This window comes from Hyperolius riggenbachi, chromosome 3 (genome assembly GCF_040937935.1).
Source record: "Hyperolius riggenbachi isolate aHypRig1 chromosome 3, aHypRig1.pri, whole genome shotgun sequence".
NCBI lineage: Eukaryota > Metazoa > Chordata > Amphibia > Anura > Hyperoliidae > Hyperolius > Hyperolius riggenbachi.
This window is the reverse complement of record NC_090648.1, coordinates 168,093,874-168,113,973: the sequence shown is the minus strand read 5'-3', so window position 1 is coordinate 168,113,973 and position 20,100 is coordinate 168,093,874. Positions and strand designations below refer to the sequence as shown.

General features: G+C 43.5%; 1 protein-coding gene across 1 annotated transcript in view; it reads left to right on the top strand.

The window, feature by feature from the left end:
- LOC137563132 (gonadotropin-releasing hormone II receptor-like) overlaps positions 1-3,560 on the top strand; it is a 59,960-nt gene extending 56,400 nt beyond the window's left edge. Inside the window, exons 3-4 of the mRNA XM_068275218.1 lie at positions 1,339-1,531; positions 3,085-3,560. Of these exons, the coding sequence (XP_068131319.1) occupies positions 1,339-1,531; positions 3,085-3,560 (669 nt within the window). The remainder of the gene's footprint in view (positions 1-1,338; positions 1,532-3,084) is intronic.
- The last annotated feature ends 16,540 nt before the right edge of the window (positions 3,561-20,100 follow it).

The following is a 20,100-nucleotide window of genomic DNA, read 5'->3' as shown; positions in this document are numbered from 1 at the left end:
ACTGTGCGCCATTATTCACAGGCGCCATTTTCAGATGGATGCCTAAATGTCACACCGGGTGCAATCAAACTGTCGCACTGGGTGCACCTAAACCGTCGCACCTGATTTTGGGCGCACCTGGTGCGATGTTGTAGGCGCACCCAATGCAACGTTTTGAGCGCTAACTTAGCCCGCAAAACTTTGCGTGTCCTAAAGGGCTTTAGGCGTGCTAAATGCTTTTAGGCGTGCTAACTAAGCTAGCACCCTTTTGTTAATCAAGCCCTTGGTGTTTGACGGAGCAGAACCCAGAAGTGGGTAGAGGAGGATCATCCACCAGGCAACCCAGGCAGGTGCTTGGGGCTTAGTGGGTGTCAAGGGGCCCACCTGCCACCTTCTCTGACCTCTCTTCACTTCAGCTTACCAAAAGAACCACAAGGGGGTCCCAAATCTACTACCTTGCATAGGGCCCCATTACTTCTTCATCCATCTCTGATAGTGGGGGACTGATGCTTTGTTACATGCTGCACACCATTTCTCTGCCCCCAGGATTGCCCCATTAGTGCTAGATAGGAACAGCAGCATCTGTATGCAAGAGCTCATGGATGGTAGGCTGGGCAGAAAATCCACAAGATTATGGCAGAAAGCAGGAAAAACTATAGACAGTCTGAGGTTGTGGTAGGCGGCAGACAAGATGGAATAGTTCAGCAGTCAGAGGTCATCCCAGATGGGAGACATAACAAAGCTGCTAGGCAGACACAAAACTATTTAAGAAGAGAAAAGAGAATAGCACTTTTTTGGAGCAATACCTTTCAATACGGGAGAAAGACAAGGGTATGTGGGGGGACTGGAGTTAAGGCGAGCTCAGAGTGCCAGATGATTAATTTACGAGTACAATGACGCATTTCAACACACCAGTGTTTCTTTGTCTAGTCTCAATACTATTTTAACTGCTTTAAATAAAGTTGCAAAGTAACGTGAATGCTCTCATCTTGGATATAGAAAACAATAGAATGCCATATGATAGTGGTACAATGCCCATTTATCCCTATGATTATGCCTTTTAGCCATAAACCCTGAACAAGCATGCAGCAGATAAGGAGTTTAAGACATTTTTGTCAGATCTGACAAGATTAGCTGCATGCTTGTTTCAGGTGTTGTTTAGACATTACTGATGCTGGAATGATTAGCAGGACTGCCAGGTAACTGATATTGCTTAAAAGGAAATAAATATGGCAGCCTCCATATCCCTTGCACTTCAGTTATCCTTTAAGAAAATGTAATAATCAGAACAATTTTGCAATGTTATAATGAAAAGTAAATGCAAGTAGAAAGATCATTACTAGTGTCTTTTTCTTCCAGCTTTTTGTGTTTCATACAGTTACCATTACGGAACCACGAAACTTCACCCAGTGTACGACGAGGGGCAGCTTCCCGGAACACTGGCAGGAAACTCTGTATAACATGGTGAGCTTTGTATGCTTGTTCCTGCTTCCTCTGCTCATCATGATCTCCTGCTACTCTCGGATCCTACTAGAGATATCCAAACGCATGAGTAAGTAAACACATAAGTGCTACTGTATCTACATACATGATTCTGCCTATGTAGGCGGCTGAGTAGTGGACTGGTTAAAGACACCACCTTTGACACAGGACACCAAGGATTGCATAATGGTTAGCGCCAGTAACTATTTACTAAAGAGCCGTTAGGCAAGACTTCCCAATGTTCCCGGGTAGCCTATTGAGCGAGCTGTTAGTGGCTGCAGCTCTCAAGTACTTTGGGTCCAAAGTATTCATCTTGTTTCCTTGTTAGATGTTTTGTAGAACAAAAGTTTGCTTTCTTAAAACAGAAAGTATTTGCGATAATTCAGGTTGGAGTGAGCTTGAGATGTCTCCCAGTGCATCACTGCTGAAATATGCAAATTAACCATTGTTGTACCTGGAACACACCCCCAGATCCGCTGGAATACAATGATGCGTCAGCTTGTTACATATACAGAGCCACAATAATCCAACATGCATACAGACTGTTTCAGACTGGTTAGTCTTCATCAGTGCATGGCATGGATTAATGTGGCTTATTTCAGCAGTGATGCACTGAGAGGCATTTCGGAGCTCACTCCAACCTCAATTATTGCAAATGTTTTCTGTTTTAAGAAAGCAAACTTTCGTTTTCCATAGCAGTTTAGTAAAAAGGCTTTTTGGTCCATTGTAGCGACTCACACACTCCTAGGAGTTCTGGTTCACCATGGGTTTGCTGGGTACTCTGTAACTCTGGGTGTTTCAAGTCCTACCCCATAGAGCCATATTAATCCATGCCATGCACATATGAAGACCAACCAGTCTGAAACAGTCTGTATGCATGCTGGATTAGTGTGGCTCTGTAATATTAACAAGCTGACACATCATTGCATTGCAGCGGATCTGGAGGTATGTTTAGCTTACAGGGGCAACAACGGTTCATTTGCATATTAAGCAGTGATGCACAGGGAGACATCTCGGACCTCATTCCAACCTGAATTATTGCAAATACTTTCTGTTTTCCATGGTATTTTAGTAAGAGGGCTCTTTGGTCCATTGTAGCCCCTTAAACACTCCTAGGAGTTTTGGTTCACCTTGAGCTTGTTGGGTACTCTAACTTTGGTTTTGTAGCATTCGGTTGTAGACCACTGCAGCAGTTGTTGTAAGTTGTAGCCTCTTTTGTTATAATTTGAGTGCAGTGCTATAAAGCTATAACCAATGTGGCAACAAAAACTGATAATTTGTGGTGCAAAAAATACAGTTGTTTACTAAAAAAAAGACAAGCAGAGAAATAGTTGGCACTTCAGCATTAGATAGCTGATGCTGGGGTGATGCAGGCAGGGTTTACACACTTCCCTCGCTGTGGCGCAGCTTGTGTGCTCTGATATAAATAAGAAGCAGCATATATCTTCTCCTTCATTTGGCTAAAAGAAAAACAAGAATGATTTGAAAAAAGGTTACAAATGGTATTTCACTTTGATGGAATTGGAATCATGAATGTATCAAATGTTTACATCTTTTTTTAAGGGAAGTGGAGACTTCTTTAGGAAGAAATGAAGTTAATGTTATTTCTTTTCTTCATTCTAGTTTCCTCTAATGAAGTTTATTTGCGACGCTCCAAAAACAACATCCCAAAAGCGCGAATGAGGACTCTAAAGATGAGCATTGTCATAGTCAGCTCCTTTATCATCTGTTGGACCCCTTACTACCTCCTGGGCTTATGGTACTGGTTCTACCCTGAAAAGATGGAGGAGAAAGTGTCACAGTCCCTGACACACATCCTGTTCATATTTGGTCTAGTGAATGCATGCCTGGACCCTATTACTTATGGCCTTTTCACCATACACTTTCGGAAAGGCGTTCAGCGGTATTGCGGAGGAGGCAGGACATCAGACACGGACATGAGCTCCTCAGTCACTGGGTCCTTTCGTTGCTCGATGTCCTCTTTTCGTGCTAAGAAGATGATCATTTTGAACCAGGAACTTCAAGGGATACACTCTTGCAATGGAAATTCAAACAACTCGGATTTCAGGACCAATGGCCTTAGCACCAGCTGCCTGTGAGTCACACAGTGACAATCTACAACTATCTGTGACCGGAGGATGCTCTGCTGAACATTTCATGCCCTGAAGCATAATCTCAGTATAGCGTTCTGCACAAACATTCTGTTCTCCCATATAATGCAGATTACTCACAAGAAATGAATTCATGTCCAGATCACAACCCAGCAAAATACAGTATGTCTGCATTGTTTATCCTACATTGTGGAAAGGCTTATGGATATTGAAGTATTAGTTTTTATCTCTGGATGTTCCCAGAATGTTTCCATAAGCAATTTATTCCAACTCAAGACTTTGGGACCAGGTGGTAGAAGGCAGCTTCTCTGTGTGCTGGGAAAATATTGTGCAAGCTCACGGACCTCTGTTAGACCTCTGAGAATTTGGGTGTAGTTAGGAGGAGTGTTTGCTAGGTAACGTGTTCCAATATATTGAGATTACAGTCAATAGCGTAGCAATAGGGGATGCAGAGGTTGCAACAGCACCAGGGCCCCTGGACCAGAGGAGCTCACTAGGGGCTCTCCTTCATCCATCTTATTAGCTTTTCATTGTTGCTATGCTGGTAATGATGAACATCTCTATATGTGCATTGCATAGTGGTAATTCTTAGCAAACTGTTTCCTTGGGGCATATTCACAGTGGGACGGTGCGTTTTAATGCAACGTTAAAGTCGCAACTCGTCTGCATTTAGAGGTAACGCACTACAAGCAGTTAGTTACCACAACGCAACATTTTTCTGTGCGATGTTAACATTGCACTGTGAACGGCCCATAGGATTATCATTGCAGTGCGGTAAGCTGTCATGAGAATGTATAACGCAGCTACGCAATGGCCTCAATTCACTAAGCTTAACTCCTGTCTTTAATAACTCTTCTGAGCTGGTTTACAGTTATCACAATTATATCACCATGGTGATAACTGTAAAACAGCTCAGAAGAGTTATTAAAGACAGGAGTTAAGCTTAGTGAATTGAGGCCATAGTGGCACTGTGAATGCGACCTCACTCTAAATACACCTCTCTGACACTCCAACTGTCCTTGGTAGGTTTTGGGGCTCCATATCAGTAGATACCTGCCCGTGTAAAACTTGCACCAAGCTTATTACGTATGCCACTGCAAACAGTGGCCATTAGTAATGAGTGAAAATATGGTTTGTGTGCTCCTTGAAATAACATGTGGTAATGAGGGTTGTGGAGGTCTTGTAACCACTGATCTGCTCTCATCACATTTCTACCACCCAAAAATGATACTACTACATATCTGTGGCCTCCATCTGTTTTATTGATGCCATTTGATAGGTCACATGTCGTGAGATCATGGAAAAAATTACTTGTTGCTCAAAAAATCGCCATTCGTCTTAAAAATCTTCTGAAAAATCGTGTAGTGGATACAGGCCTTTGGATTGCACCTCATAGGCAGTGAATACAAAACTGTCATTTCTGACTGAAGTGCTGCCAACCCTGGCAAATGGTGACATTAATCTAGACTCTGTTTGTAGCTTTGGAATATGAGGAATCCATGGAGGTGTATGAACATGAAACTTCCCTCTGCCTGCTGGTTCTAGACCTTGTGCTACCTGAAGCAAATGCACAAACCACCCCCACTTCCCCTGGAATTGCACATATTATATATATATATATATATATATATATATATATATATATATATATATACATATATATATATATATATATATACACACATGCACACATGCACACACTCATATACACCTATATATCAAATACACCTCATATCATATGTACCCCTCATATAAATCCCATCAAGAGATCACCATGGCTATTAATTAGGGAAGCTTTGGCATGCAGCCTATCATGCGCGGGTGCTGGAACCAGACTGATCCAGTGCAGCGATTGCCCCGTTGATGTTGCCGTGGTCGCGCTCATGAGACCATTGGCACCCATTAGCGAAAGAAGCAGCAGAAGGCTATGATTGGCTGGTCTGGTGCCAGCACTCCCACTTGATTGGTTGTATCAGGTGCCACTGATCGAATGAGGATGGGTAATGTGTGTGCCAGGAAGGCGGGCAGGTGAGCAGAGAGCAGGCACAAGCCAGGTGGCCCAAACTGTTTTGTCCAAATGCCACCCTTTAGGTGTTGCTGCCCGAATCACGATTCAGGTGGCTTCAAGGTCGGTCCGCTCTTGCCTTTAAAGTTAAAGTTCACCTGAGACTTAAAGAGGAACTCCAGCCTTAATTAAAATAGATAGGTAATATAATCTCTTACCCACCCTGTTTTAAAAGAACAGGCAAATGTTTGATTTCATGATGGCAGCCATCTTTTTGGTTGAAAGGAGGTGACAGGGAGCATGAGACACAGTTCCAACTGTCCTGTGTCCTGAGCACCTCTCCCAGTTGCTAGACAACGTGAATAACAACATAGGAAATCCCATCATGCTCTGCACAGCATCAGGGGAAAAAAGCCCAGGCTTTTTTTCTTTGATGGGTGGAGCTTAGCTAAAAATGCAGCTAAAAATGATGCTTTGCTAAGAAAAACAAAGTTCTGATGCTGTGAAACTGTTAAAGAAACACCAAGCCTTTTCAGTTCTGCTAAGTAGATTTTTAGTCCGGAGGTTCACTTTAAGTTTTCTCAGGTGTTATATTCACCTGGGGCTTCCTCCAGCCCCCTTGAGGCTGCACATGCGCGACACAACGCAACTGGGACAGAGTACCAGGCCATCCTGCAGGGTACAGGAGTGACCCGGGAGATGGCGAGGGTTAGAGTGGTCATAAGGGGGCTTGAGGAAGCCCCAGGTGAGTATAAAACCTGAGACGACTTTCGTCTCAGGTTCACTTTAATGACGGCAGTCAAAAGTCATCTTTACCTATACCAAGAACAACACTTTAAAGTCTAAAATATACCATTAGTTTAGCGCTCAGAGTACACAAAGGTTACTTTTTGTGTGTGCAAAATGACATATCTATCTTAAAATCTTATCCTGAAATTTTGACCACATTAGCAGAGTACATAGCCAGTTTCAGGCCCTATGGGCAGAGCTCCTGTTGCTGTTTTGAATTGTATATCATCTTTATGCCATTCAGATTAAAATGGAGTGGGTAAAGGCTGAATCTTAGTGAGATTATTGCAGCCAATATCAATGACAGTTCATGCTGCAGGAAGTGGCCCCTGACCAGATACTTTATTATAAGGGTTTCATTTTATATCACCTAATCAAGAAGCTTATATACAGACAAAAACTAAATCTGCAACAGTGTGGCTACACAGATGTAGAAAACATTTGTGTCTGATCTGGGGCTTTAAGTTAACATAAACATAACAGTTTGTTATGTGCCATAATACAAATGTTAAAAGATTTAGCCTGCAGAGATCAAGACTCGATCCCTTAGGCGGCAGTTCAGGGTGGAGTGATGTACAGATGTGTCGCAAGCCTACAGCCCTATGACACATTCTGTTGCTGTGGAGGGGTCAATAGTGTGGTGCACATTCAAACAGTTTTGAGTGGGAAGGATATGGAGGAAAACAAAGAGCTTGGCTGAGATAATCTGCCACTCTGGATCTCCTGGGCGATGCATTGGGACTGCTGTACACACACTACATTCTTAATAGAAACTGCCTCAGCTGGCTTCCTCAGAGAACCCTCTAGCATGTGTACCAGACTTTACTCTTGTCTTAATAATTAATCACAAACAGCCAATCAGATTTCACACATTCACGTCAATGGAAAAATGTAAAAGGTTGCCCTTCTCACAGTAATAAAGCCAGAGTCGCCAAACTTGCCACAGTTAGTCACTTGGTGACTGAGGTTAAAAAGTCAGGGAAAGTGGGTGGAGCATAAAACAGCCAATAAAATGTCATCAATTTATTTTTATTGGGAAAATGTAAACTGCAGCCATTCTTACAATGTTAATGGTAGGGTTCCCAAACTTGGCACAGTTGGTCACTGGGTGACTGGGCTTAACATTCAGGAAAGTGGGTAGAGCCTATATTCATTTTCAAGGAGAATATTTAAATTGCTGCCATTCTTCAATTGTTAATGGCACATACCTCAAACCTGCTACAGTTGGTCATTGGGTGACTGAGGTTCAAATTCGGAGAGGGGTTGAGCCACAAACAGCCAATACCCTGCACACCTAGAGGGAGCCACAAACAGCCAATCAGATTTTTGTGATTGAAAAACTGCTTCCATTCTCACGTTACTGATTCCAATGTTCCCAAAGCTCATAAACTTGGTTATTGAGTGACTGTATGTCAAGGTTAGCAAAGTGGGTAGAGCCATCAACAACCACATTTTTTAATGAAAAGATTTAAACTGCAACAATTATTACACTGTTGAATTGCAGGGTTCTCAAACTTGGCACAATTGGCCACTTGGTGACTGGGATTAACATTCAGGTAAGTTGCTGGAACCTACCATAGCCAATCAAAATGCATCTATTGATTTTCAAGGAAATATTTACATGTTGCCATTCTTACACTGTAAATGGCAGAGGCCTCAAACCTGCTACAGTCTGTCATTGGTCGACTGAGGTTCAAAATCAGAAAAGGGGGTAGAGCCACAAACAACCAATCAGATTTGTTTGCTTAATTTCAATGGGGAAATGTAAACTGCTTCCATTCTCACATTATTGACGCCAAAGCTCACAAACTTGGTCATTTAGGAAATTTGTGTCAAGGTTAGAAAAAGTGGCCGGACCCAACAACAACCAAATACATACCCAAGGAACGCTGGGTCTTCAGTTGGCATTAAATATAGTTTAACAGTCCTTTGATTATTTCACGTTCACTCTTTTTTTTTGCTAGGAAGTTGCTGAAAAGACATTACATAGATAAAAGTGAAAGAAATAAATAAAGAAAAATAAGAGGTAAACCTAATCAATATAGTTTTTATAGGTAAAGATGTTACCTTTTTCATGAAATAACCTTAAACTGCCCAGTTGGGAAATAGCAGGGTCTGTGCGTTGGGCTACTTCTGATGCTTGGCTTGCACATTATACTGTTGACAATACAAGGGTGTGTGGGTCACAGACTGAAGCCTTGGAGCGTACAGCACGGAAAGTCTCAGGTACAGTAAGTTCCAGGTAATTTAAAAATATTTACATTACGTTACATACATACATAAGTTAACCAAGTTGGTGACAATGGATAAAAACAAACTCTGCCTACACATGACTGGGAAAACATTTTTTGCCTGGAATTTTAACCACTGCTTCAGTATCTTTATTTTGGCCATTTTAGTATTTCATTATATAGTTCTTCAAAACAAAATGTTTTAAAAAAATAAAAAAAACAGCCTGGATGCAAGTGCAACCTCTCCCAATACCCCAAATACCCACACCCTTTTTAACCTCTTATCTCCCACACAGGCTGTTACACAGACGGGCTCCAAACACAGAATGACTGAGCTCGCTGGTGTAGGGCTGAACAGAACTAGCCCACAAAGTTTTTGACATAGGTGGTCACTGCAAAAAGGGAGCAGAAAACCTCCATCTTTCAAACCTCACTTGTACATGTCAAAGACAAAGGGCTCCTCTCCACCCCTTGTGTCCAAGAAGATGTGGAAGTAACAAACCCCACACATGGGGGTAGGTCCTGGGGTAATTCATAGTGGAATCTGAAAGACTCCTTTAATAAAGACACTCCTAGTTATCCCCTCTACCCCCCCCCCCCCCCAAAAAAAAACAAAAAAAAACACCTGGAACCAGAAGAGTCCAGAGTTGGAAGGGGATCCCAACTAGTACTTTACTCCCTCTGATAAAGGGGGTCCATCCTTCAGATCGGGTATTTTTGTGGCTACACTTGTTTGGGGTGTGAAGACTATGATGTCTACACTTGTTTTATGATGCTTGCAAGATGGGTCCGCAGACTATGAGGCTCACCAAGGGTAGGCAAGGGAAAGGTTGTGAACTCTGATGGGCCCCATCAAAGTTTTGCTGGGGGGGTCCATGACTTCACCCCTATATTGAGTCCGTATTGACACATTGATGTTAACCAATAACATTGTTTTTTTTTTGGGGGGGGGGGGGTTACAACTATTTGCACTACTAATGTACCCCATCCTCTATATTCAAGCATTCCTTCTTAGAGGCTTATATCTTATTAAAAGGAACTTCCAGGCTTCACCATCAGTTACCCCCAGGATCTATTCCCCCATGCAAGGGGTAGTCAGCTGCGTATGCCTCTTCCTGAGCACAGAAGTGGAGATGGGTCCCCCGTCCCTTGTGAACTGTGCATGGCACTTTATTTGATTAATTATTAAAGTATTACTAGCCCATAATACTAAACACTACGTTACCGAAGGTAAATTATTGGGCCCTTTATACAGGGATCACGGATTGGTCTCCAGATTTCAGACATGGATCACCAATTAAAATCATTATTAGTTTGTTATAACTGATGCTATCTTTTTACAAATTACAAGGGATTTGATGTTACTTATGTTTTATATGTATAGTCTAAAACGTGATGTTTACAGAAAGTTGTGCATTATTGGTTATTATTGTGGTAGTGTTTATTTTTCACTTCATTGCTACATAATTGTGTAACTGCACTGTTTATTAAATATGTTTTTCTGTGACTTGTTCTGGTTTTGTTTTTCAAGTTATCATGCAAGTTTTCCTTTCTCCTACCAATGCTAAGCAGCAGTGATAAATGGCCTGTCCTACTTTTCTCACATTTTATTGTTACTGTATTGCACTGATGGGTTGGACATTTCCCAACAAAGAAATCTGGAATGTCCTGACACTGGCTTCTCTATAAGAAAAGAAGACAATTACCAGTGACCTATTAAAACATGCCTTTACACCATTCCCAAAACACTACATCAAACAAGGCGTACACTAAGACATTGTTTCAGTTATAATATTAGATACCAGTACTGGTTAAACTAGCCTAGTGAGTGGACAGGGACTGCACCAGTACTGGTTACACTAGCCTAGGTGGGTAGACAGGAACTGCACCAGTACTGGTTACACTAGCCTAGGTGGGTAAACAGGAACTGCACCAGTACTGGTTACACTAGCCTAGGTGGGTAGACAGGAACTGCACCAGTACTACAGTAGTTACATTAGCATAGATGGGTAGACAGAAACTGCACCAGTACTGGTTACACTAGCCTAGGTGGGTAGACAGGAACTGCACCAGTACTACAGTAGTTATATTAGCATAGGTGGGTAGACAGGAACTGCACCAGTACTGGATACACTAGCCTAGGTGGGTAGACAGGAACTGCACCAGTACTACAGTACTTACATTAGCATAGGTGGGTAAACAGGAACTGCACCAGTACTGGTTACATTAGCGTAGGTGGGTAGACATGAACTGCACCAGTACTGGTAACATTAGCATAGGTGGGTAGACAGGAACTGCACCAGTACTGGTTACACTCACTAATCTAGGTGGGTGGTCAAGAACTTTAATAGTACTGGTTACACCAGTCTAGGTGGGTGGACTGGAACCGTACCAGTACTAGTTACACAAACCTAGAGAAGAGGACAAAAACTGTACCAGTGCTAGTTACACTAGCCAAGGTGGGTTGTTGAGAACTGTACTGTTACACTAGTCTAGGTGGGAAGACAGGAAAAGAAGAATTCTTCAAAATAGCCTGTTATTGCTGCTCCCCATTCCCCCACTGATATGCTCCTCACAGTCTGACAACCTATTCTGCCTCCAAGTCTCCTCTGACTTCCTTGTCCAAGCAAAGTTTCCCCCTCCCCACTAATCACCCACATCTTTAGGTATATGCACTTCATCTAATGGCAATAATAATATTGAAACCACAGCCTGAGTATGCTCCTTGTTCCTTCCGCATGGAGAATGTAGTAGGTCATCTGTATCATGTTGCTCAGGTCACTTCCAAAGTTTCTAAACACAGGTGTGAGAATCCGCTCAGCTGCCTGCGCAGGCAGGCAGCCTTATGACCATTGTTTAGATTTGCTTGCTGCAGGACTCTGGAAAGGAGACCTTCTGTCAGTTGTGCAGCTTGTGTTGCTGAGGGATTTGCATACATTAGTCATGCAAATCCGTTACCTGCCTTCTTTTGATGACTGGCACTATAAAAGCATTCTGCTCCCAGAATGCTTTGCTGGACATTTCCTTCCCATGGTCTGTTCCTGATGGACACTGCTGGAGTGTCAGCCATTGCTATCTAGTATAGTTAATTCCTGGGGATTGCTTTAGGCTCCCCTTCTAGCCCAGTCAGGTTGTATTATCTGTATTGCCTGTTCTGTCTTGTCTTGCCTGTTGCCATTGTCCTGCCCCAAAGGTGGTCGACAGGAAATGGTTCTGATCTCTGTTCTTGGAGTATAGCTGGTGCAGCGGTTGCTACCAGCTATCTCTTCTGTTCTGTCTCCTGGGATCGCGCTAGCTACTTTTCGCTAGCGCTGGGGATCCTTCTGTTCTGTCTTCTGGGATCGCGCTAGCTACTTTTCGCTAGCGCTGGGGATCCTTCTGTTCTGCTACTCTGTACCTGGATCGCGCTAGCCACTTTTCGCTAGTGCTGTGGATCCTATCTCTCACTTGTCCCTGTTTTCGTGTGTCTGTCTTGTCTGCTACGCTTGCTGGAGGCTCGGTGAGGTAACCGTTAAGCAAGCGCTCGTGTCCTCTGTTTCATGTCTGTCTGTCGATGGTTAGTTAGGCGTGCTTGTCTCTATTGTGCTTATCACGTGGAGACCGCGCATAACCGCGTGCACTGTTGCGAATGAGTGCGGTGTTCGCGGTTAGCTAGCGTTGTTATTTTCCGTTTCTCCTTATTGTATTATTTGCTGTGCCTTTGCTACCCTCGTATTCTATTCTGATCTGCCTTGTGTCACGTCTGGCGATCGCACCTCTCCGCGATCGCGTTCCTATTTCATATCTGCTGTTGTGTGTGTGCGCGGTCGCGGGGTGGCGACTGGATTGGCGCACACACATACAACCTGTCCCTTTGCTCAATCTCATTCGCAATCGCCTCACTTGCGATTGCGTTCTGCGCTTCGTACAATTCCTGTCTGGCACTTGTGGAGGTACAGAGGATTGGTTCCTCTGCACTCCCCAGCGCCATCTGCCGACAGGAATTTCCCTCTACAGGTGCGTAGCACCTTTTGCTGGGTGCCTGCAAATATACGCTTGTGGAGGAAATCCGCCGCGTCAGCGCACGTCTGGTGTGCTGACCACGGAGACGATTCCGCAATCGTTACAACAGGTAATTCTAGTTACTTTCATGACTCAACTTTTTTTTTTCTAGTGCTTACATCCTTCCCGTTACAAAGCCTAGTTGGTCTGATGATTGTTACTGATCATGGCCTGTCCTGACCCTGTGATTCTTTTGCCTGCTTCCTATACCATTAAACTAGCACTGCTGCCTCTTTGTTACCTGCTGCAGTCTGCCACCTGCCCTTGTCTCCAGTCTATTCTACAGAGATACTGCCATCACCCTTTTACACAGCTCATCTTTCATTATGAAGATGATTGTTGAAGGCTCCCTGCAGTGACAAACTATACAAAATGAATGGTTTGCTACATAATGAAGTAAATAATATCATCAGTAATGGCAACATTTCCCTGCTGGTCCCGTTACCTGCTCATATCCCTACCACACCAACTTCATAACTCAAATTGAAGCTTCATATTGAGACTAGGCATCACGATTATGAGTTCACAAATTTTACTAAAATTTGCTAACCAGAAATTTGCAGCAGGCCCCATCAACTTTAATGGCAGGTGAACATCAAAAACCTTCAGGGCATCTCTGCAACAACAATTTCTTTTGAAAAGGTGTACAAAGTGTACAAAAACCTGGACAGTGGCATGACGGAGAGGGGCCAAGGGCAAAATAATCCTCCTTGCTTTTTTTCATGCACAAATGCCAAAAATCAAAATGTCAAATTATTGTCTTTGGGTTGGCCATCGTGTTTACCTACCTAAAATTTGTTACGTGCATCTTACTGTCTGATATGTCTGAAAAATGTATTTATCTGCCTAAACATTTTAAATTACAGCCACAGTATGTAAGGCCTGACAAATTTGGCAATAACTGCAGAATACAGTAAATATTTGAATTTAAGCCTCTGTATGAGACAGATGCCCTAAAAATTGGGCAATTACTTGCGGAATAAATCCTGGGGGGAGGGTTGGCACAAATTTTTACACCTTCGCCTTGGGTGCAATTTAACATAGAAACTGCCCTGTCCCTCACTCACATACGATGGCTGGCACTGGATAATGGAAAGTACATATATTTCTACTGTTTCCCTATCCGTCTAAATGGAGCTGTGTGCCCCTGCTTCCACAGCCAAGTCAAGCACAACAATGTAGTTCATGCGCATTACAGAAACAGTTCCTTACAAAAGAAGGTTAAAGGGACTCTGAGCACCTCTCATGGGCATGCCTTTAAGCCAGACGACTTCCAACAAAGTCGTGCTATGACCCCTCTGGGGGAGCCTCTTACAATCGCCATGCGTGTCACTTCCTCTTCCTGCTTCATTCAGTGATGCACTTCTCTAACAGAGAAGACAGGGTTGACCCGGAAGTTATAACATAGCCAAGATGGAAGCCGCCATTTTTACATTGAAATCGAATGCAAAACTACAGTGGTTTGCAAAAGTATTCTGGCCCCTTGAAGTTTTCCACATTTTGTCATATTACTGCCACAAATAAGAATCAATTTTATTGGAATTCCACGTGAAAGACCAATACAAAGTGGTGTACATGTGAGAAGTGGAACGAAAATCATACATGATTCCAATCATTTTTTACAAATAAATAACTGCAAAGTGGGATGTGCGTAATTATTCAGCCCCCTTTGGTCTGAGTGCAATGAGCCCATAGACATTGCCTGATGAGTGCTAATGACTAAATAGAGTGCACCTATGTGTAATCTAATGTCAGTACAAATACAGCTGCTCTGTGACGGCCTCAGAGGTTGTCTAAGAGAATATTGGGAGCAACAACACAGTGAAGTCCAAAGAACACACCAGACAGGTCAGGGATAAGGTTATTGAGAAATGTAAAGCAGGCTTAGGCTACAAAAAGATTTCCAAAGCCTTGAAGATCCCACGAAACACTGTTCAAATGATCATTCAGAAATGGAAGGAGTATGGCACAACTGTAAACCTACCAAGAAAAGGCTGTCCACCTAAAATCACAGGCTGAACAAGGAAAGCGCTGATCAGAAATGCAGTCAAGAGGCCCATGGTGACTCTGGATGAGCTGCAGAGATCTACAGCTCAGGTGGGGGAATCTGTCCATAGGACAACTATTAGTCGTGCACTGCACAAAGTTGGCTTTATGGAAGAGTGGCAAGAAGAAAGCCATTTTTAAAAGAAAATGTTAAGATGTCCCGTTTGCAGTTTGCCACAAGCCATGCGGGGGACACAACAAACACATGGAAGAAGGTGCTCTGGTCAGATGAGACCAAAATGGAACTTTTTGGCCAAAATGCAAAACGCTATGTGTGGCGGAAAACTAACACTGCACATCACTCTGAACACACCATCCCCACTGTCAAATATGGTGGTGGCAGCATCATGCTCTGGGGGTGATTCTCTTCAGCAGGGACAGGGAAGCTGGTCAGAGTTGATGGGAAGATGGATGGAGCCAAATACAGGGCAATCTTGGAAGAAAACCACTTGGAGTCTGCAAAAGACTTGAGACTGGGGCCGGAGGTTTACCTTCCAGCAGGACAATGACCCTAAACCGGGCAACAATGGAATGGTTTAAAACAAAACATATCCATGTGTTAGAATGGCCCAGTCAAAGTCCAGATCTAAATCCCATCAAAAATCTGTGGCAAGATCTGAAAACTGCTGTTCACAAACACTGTCCATCTAATCTGACTGAACTGGAGCTATTTTGCTAAGAAGAATGGGCAAGAATTTCAGTCTCTAGATGTGCAAAGCTGGTAGAGACATACCCTAAAAGACTGACAGCTGTAATTGCAGCAAAAGGTGGTTCTACAAACTACAAAGTATTGACTCATGGGGCTGAATAATTACCCACATCCCACTTTGCAGTATTTTTTTTTTTTTTTTTTTACTGTTTGGAATCATGTATGATCTTCGTTCCACTTCTCACGTGTACACCACTTTGTATTGGTCTTTCACGTGGAATTCCAATAAAATTGATTCATGTTTGTGGCAATAATATGACAAAATGTGGAAAACTGTATTTGGTGTAGAACAGAGATTCAGGCATCAAATGAAAGAGGAGAACACAAGCTACAGAAAGGCAGTACTGGTCTGGAGTCTCTAGGCATACCCATGAGAAGTGCTCGGAGTCCCTTTAAGAGTGCTCTGTCTGCCCAAATGTCCATAAAATACTTATCACCCTAAAATGGAATGAGTCCTTTTTAGAATGTTTTCTGTAGACCATATGTGATCGTTTTCATCCTATCTTCTTTCATTTCAGTTTTCTTCATAATCAAACAGAAACAACATCATAGAATAGACTGTTGTTGTAGGGATTGAGGGGGTCCTCTCCACATTGTAACCTCATGCAAAGAGTCCACTCTCCAAAAATGGCTGGCACGCTCACACGTTATGATAGCTGCCCCGACTCACAGACAGCCACTATGTATTATCAACATCTTAACTTTCTGCTCACGGACAGTGGCCACCTCCCACTCCATGTTTACCTTTGATACCCTCAAAGCAATTCAGAGATAGATAATTTCACAAGACTCCGCTATCGGTACTGAACATACACACGTGGCCAGAGCAACATTAGCCCCCAGTGCAAACTGTCTTTCTGATGCCTAAAGTTAAAAATCCCCCCCTCAACCCGACACAATCCCCTTTCTTGAGGCTTGACTACTTAAAGACCACTCCACGTTAATTGGCGTGGACGCATCGGCAGCCCTAGGGCCGCCTAACGCCGATCAGCGTGCAGTCCTGGGGTCATGTTTTGCAGGAGACCGCCTGAATGACGGAGCTCCGCTCCGCCATCAGTCTCCTAGCGGCGATTGCCTCTAGGAGACTGTTAGATGGCGAAATCGCCATCTATTTACTCGATACAGCGCTGTGATCTATGGCAGCGCTGTACTGGGGAAAGCCGTGTAACATGGCTGTCCCCCTGGGCGGCAGGAAAGCAATCTGAACGCGCTGATTGGCTGGTGGGGGAAGGGAGGGATACAAAATAAAAAAAATATATATTTTATGTAAAAAATAAAGACATAAATATTTATAGAAAAAAATAAACATCCTGGGAGCGATCATAGCCCACCAACAGAGAGCACTGTTGGTGGGCAGAAAAGGGGGGAGGAATCACTTGTGTGCTGAGTTATGCGGCCCTACAGCGAGCCCTTAAAGTGGATCAGAGATGAAAAACTAACTATAACAAGTAACTTGTCTATATATCTTATCTAAAGTTTAGATAATTTACACAGCATATCTAGCTGCAAATAGCTTCAAAAGTGTATGATTATTTATTCCTGTGATACAATGAGGGCAGCCATGTTCTGTTTGTCACATTGTCACAGGCTGAGGGCTGGAGATGCTATCAGCTTGCCTGTGTGTAAATTCAGTCCCCTCCCCTCCACCCCTCTGCCTCTGAAATCAATGGCTAGCAACCTCCTTCTTCTGCCCAAACTGAGCTCCCATAAGCCCTTGCTACAGTGCCAAGGCACAGAAGGAGCTGTGGGCGAGGCTTGTTTAGTTTATAGGGAATTAGAGTATTAACCCTCCTGGCGGTTTAAAAAATCTGCCAGGGGGCAGCAAAGTAGTGTTTTAAAAAAAAAAATGTTTCATGTAGCGAGACAAAGTCTCGCTACATGATAGCCGCTGCTCAGCGGCATCCCCCCAGCCCCTCCGATCGCCGCCGGCGATCGGAGATCAGGAGATCCCGTTCAAAGAACGGGATCTCCTGGAGGGCTTCCCCCGTCGCCATGGCGACGAGCGGGATGACGTCACCAACGTCATCGACGTCGTGATGTCAAAGGGGACTCCCATCCACCCCAGAGCGCTGCCTGGCACTGATTGGCCAGGCAGCGCACGGGGTCTGGGAGGGGGGGGGGCGGCCGCGGCGCAAGGAATAGCGGCGGATCAGCGGGTAGCGGCGGCGATCGGATGCTACACGCAGCTAGCAAAGTGCAAAAAAAAAAATTATGCAAATCGGCCCAGCGGGGCCTGAGCGGTGCCTCCCGACGGCATAGCCCGTGCTCAGCACGGGCTTACCGCCAGGGAGGTTAAAAGAAAACAAAAAAAGGATTTGGCTTGAGTAATGCCCTATAAACTATATGAAAGGAACACAAGTTTATCTCGGATCCACTTTAAAGCTGCAGTGGCCTTAATTGTAAAAAATATCCTGGTCACTAGGGGAGTTTAAGACCGTGGTCCTCAAGTGGTTAATGTTAACCACCCCTCGGCTGCAAATCCGCTGCAAAAAATAGAAAATCCTAGAGGCGCCCTGGAGGTTTGGGCGCCGCCTCCGCTGCCCACATTTCCTGTTTCTGTTTGCTAGCTGCACACACGAAGCAAACAATAATCATACTCTTTTTATTCAGAGAATGCAAAATACTTTTTTTTTTTTTTTAAGAATAGCGAGAGATTATGTCCACAGACTACTGTATATGGGATATACTGTACATCTTCATTTTATAGCACTGTGTGATGTATTATTTCTCTTGAGTATTTGTTGTTGAATGTCCACACTAATAAATGAAAGCAATCTTCTGCAAGCCATGCTGGTAAGCCACTGCTGAGATGTGTACTGTGCTGCAAAGCCTTAGAAGTTAATTATAAACGATATGGAGTTCTTCAGCATTCAACTATCAGTCATCCAGCCAAAGGGACTTATATCTATGCCTATAGGGATACAGTGTGCTGCATGAATAGCTCACAGTTTCCCTGTTTTCCAAGGCACAGGCTTAGCTGACGTCTTGATCTCTCATGCTGAGAAACGCACTGGGACACACAAAAGTGAAGCTCTGAAGCTGCCTCTTACTGGATAAATGTTTTATCAACAAAAGTAAAAGATAAAAGTTCAATAAAAAAAAGGAATAGATTTTCTGAAAATGATACCTTTCTCTCCATCCTAACCCTTAAAAATCATAAAAGTAGAGTGAAAGAAACAGAAACAAACACAACTATAAATAGCCTCTGTGGATGGTTCCCTGTAAAGTGGATATAAATGCAGAATACTGTGTGGAGGTGTAATCCTTATATATTCGGTGCTGATAGATACAATACCTGGGGAGTGATTGGTCACCACAGGGGCAGTATGTTGATAGAATATCTTAGAATCAATCACATCAGGCATCACTGAAGGGACAATGTGTTTAGAGACAGAAATCATGTTCTAGTAACCGGTCAGAGAGATCCTCCTTATAATCTCTTTTCTGCAACTCATTGTGCCTGAAGAAATTCAGAGGCATCAATAGAAAACACGGAGCCCCATTGACACGGTCTAGTGCTCTCATCTCAACTTATAGTAATCACTGGTGGTCCAGTGAGCTCCTGATCTTTCCACCTCATGCTGCTGCACCCCTCCCAGATTTCCACCTCACAATCGACAACACAACCATTCGCCCTATCTCCCAGGCCCGGGGGCGTCACCCCGGACTCTGACATCTCCTTCATCCCCCACATCCAAAACATCACCAGAGCATGCAATTTCCACCTCCGTAATATTTCCAAGATTCGCCCCCTCTTAACCCTGGACTCGACCAAGCTGCTCATCCATGCCCTCGTCATCCCCCACCTTGATTACTGCAACTCTCTCTTGTCTGTCCTCCCCTTGAAACGCATTACCCCCATTCAATCAGTTATGAACACGGCTGCAAGACTCATCCATTCCTCTCACCACATCCCCATCCCTCCTCTGTAAATCCCTGTACTGGCTCCATATCCAATTCACAGGGCCGGATTTCTGGAAAGGCCACAAAGGTCAAGGCCTAGGGCGATAAAATTCAGCAGGGCGCAGGACTTGGAGAGATAAGAGGTCACATGTCAAAGTAAATCACTTCTGCTTTGCTGTATTCTGCCTGAATTCCAGAGATCCCTGCATCTCTCTCACTGCAGAGTGTGTGTGATGACAGCATCTGTTGTCATCTGAGGATATTGTCTTTAGTATAGTAAGTGGGGTCATACAAGCTGCTGTGAGAAGAAAAATATATGGGCTCAAGTAGTAGAACTTTTGAGTTCAGATTAGTTTCTTTATGCAAGCATTCATGGACAGGAATTATCAGCTCTCCTCTCCCCCTGACTGATGTTTTATTACTTGGTCAGAGCTGTTAAAGACCTGAGACCTGTTAGATTTATGGTTTGTTTTCTTTCCTGACAGCAACATTCTCTCTTTGCTACAGTTTAACTCTTTCCTGACATGTTTTAGAAGCAGCAAAGCATTGTTCTGTGTTAGCCATCAGTGAAAGCAGGATGTTTTGAAACAGAATGACAATTGTATTACATTTATTTATATTTACAAAACAATGTATGCATCTCCTGCTGACTTTATATATACAGTGGTGTGAAAAACTATTTGCCCCCTTTCTGATTTCTTATTCTTTTGCATGTTTGTCACACTTAAATGTTTCTGCTCATCAAAAACTGTAAACTATTAGTCAAAGATAACATAATTGAACACAAAATGCAGTTTTAAATGA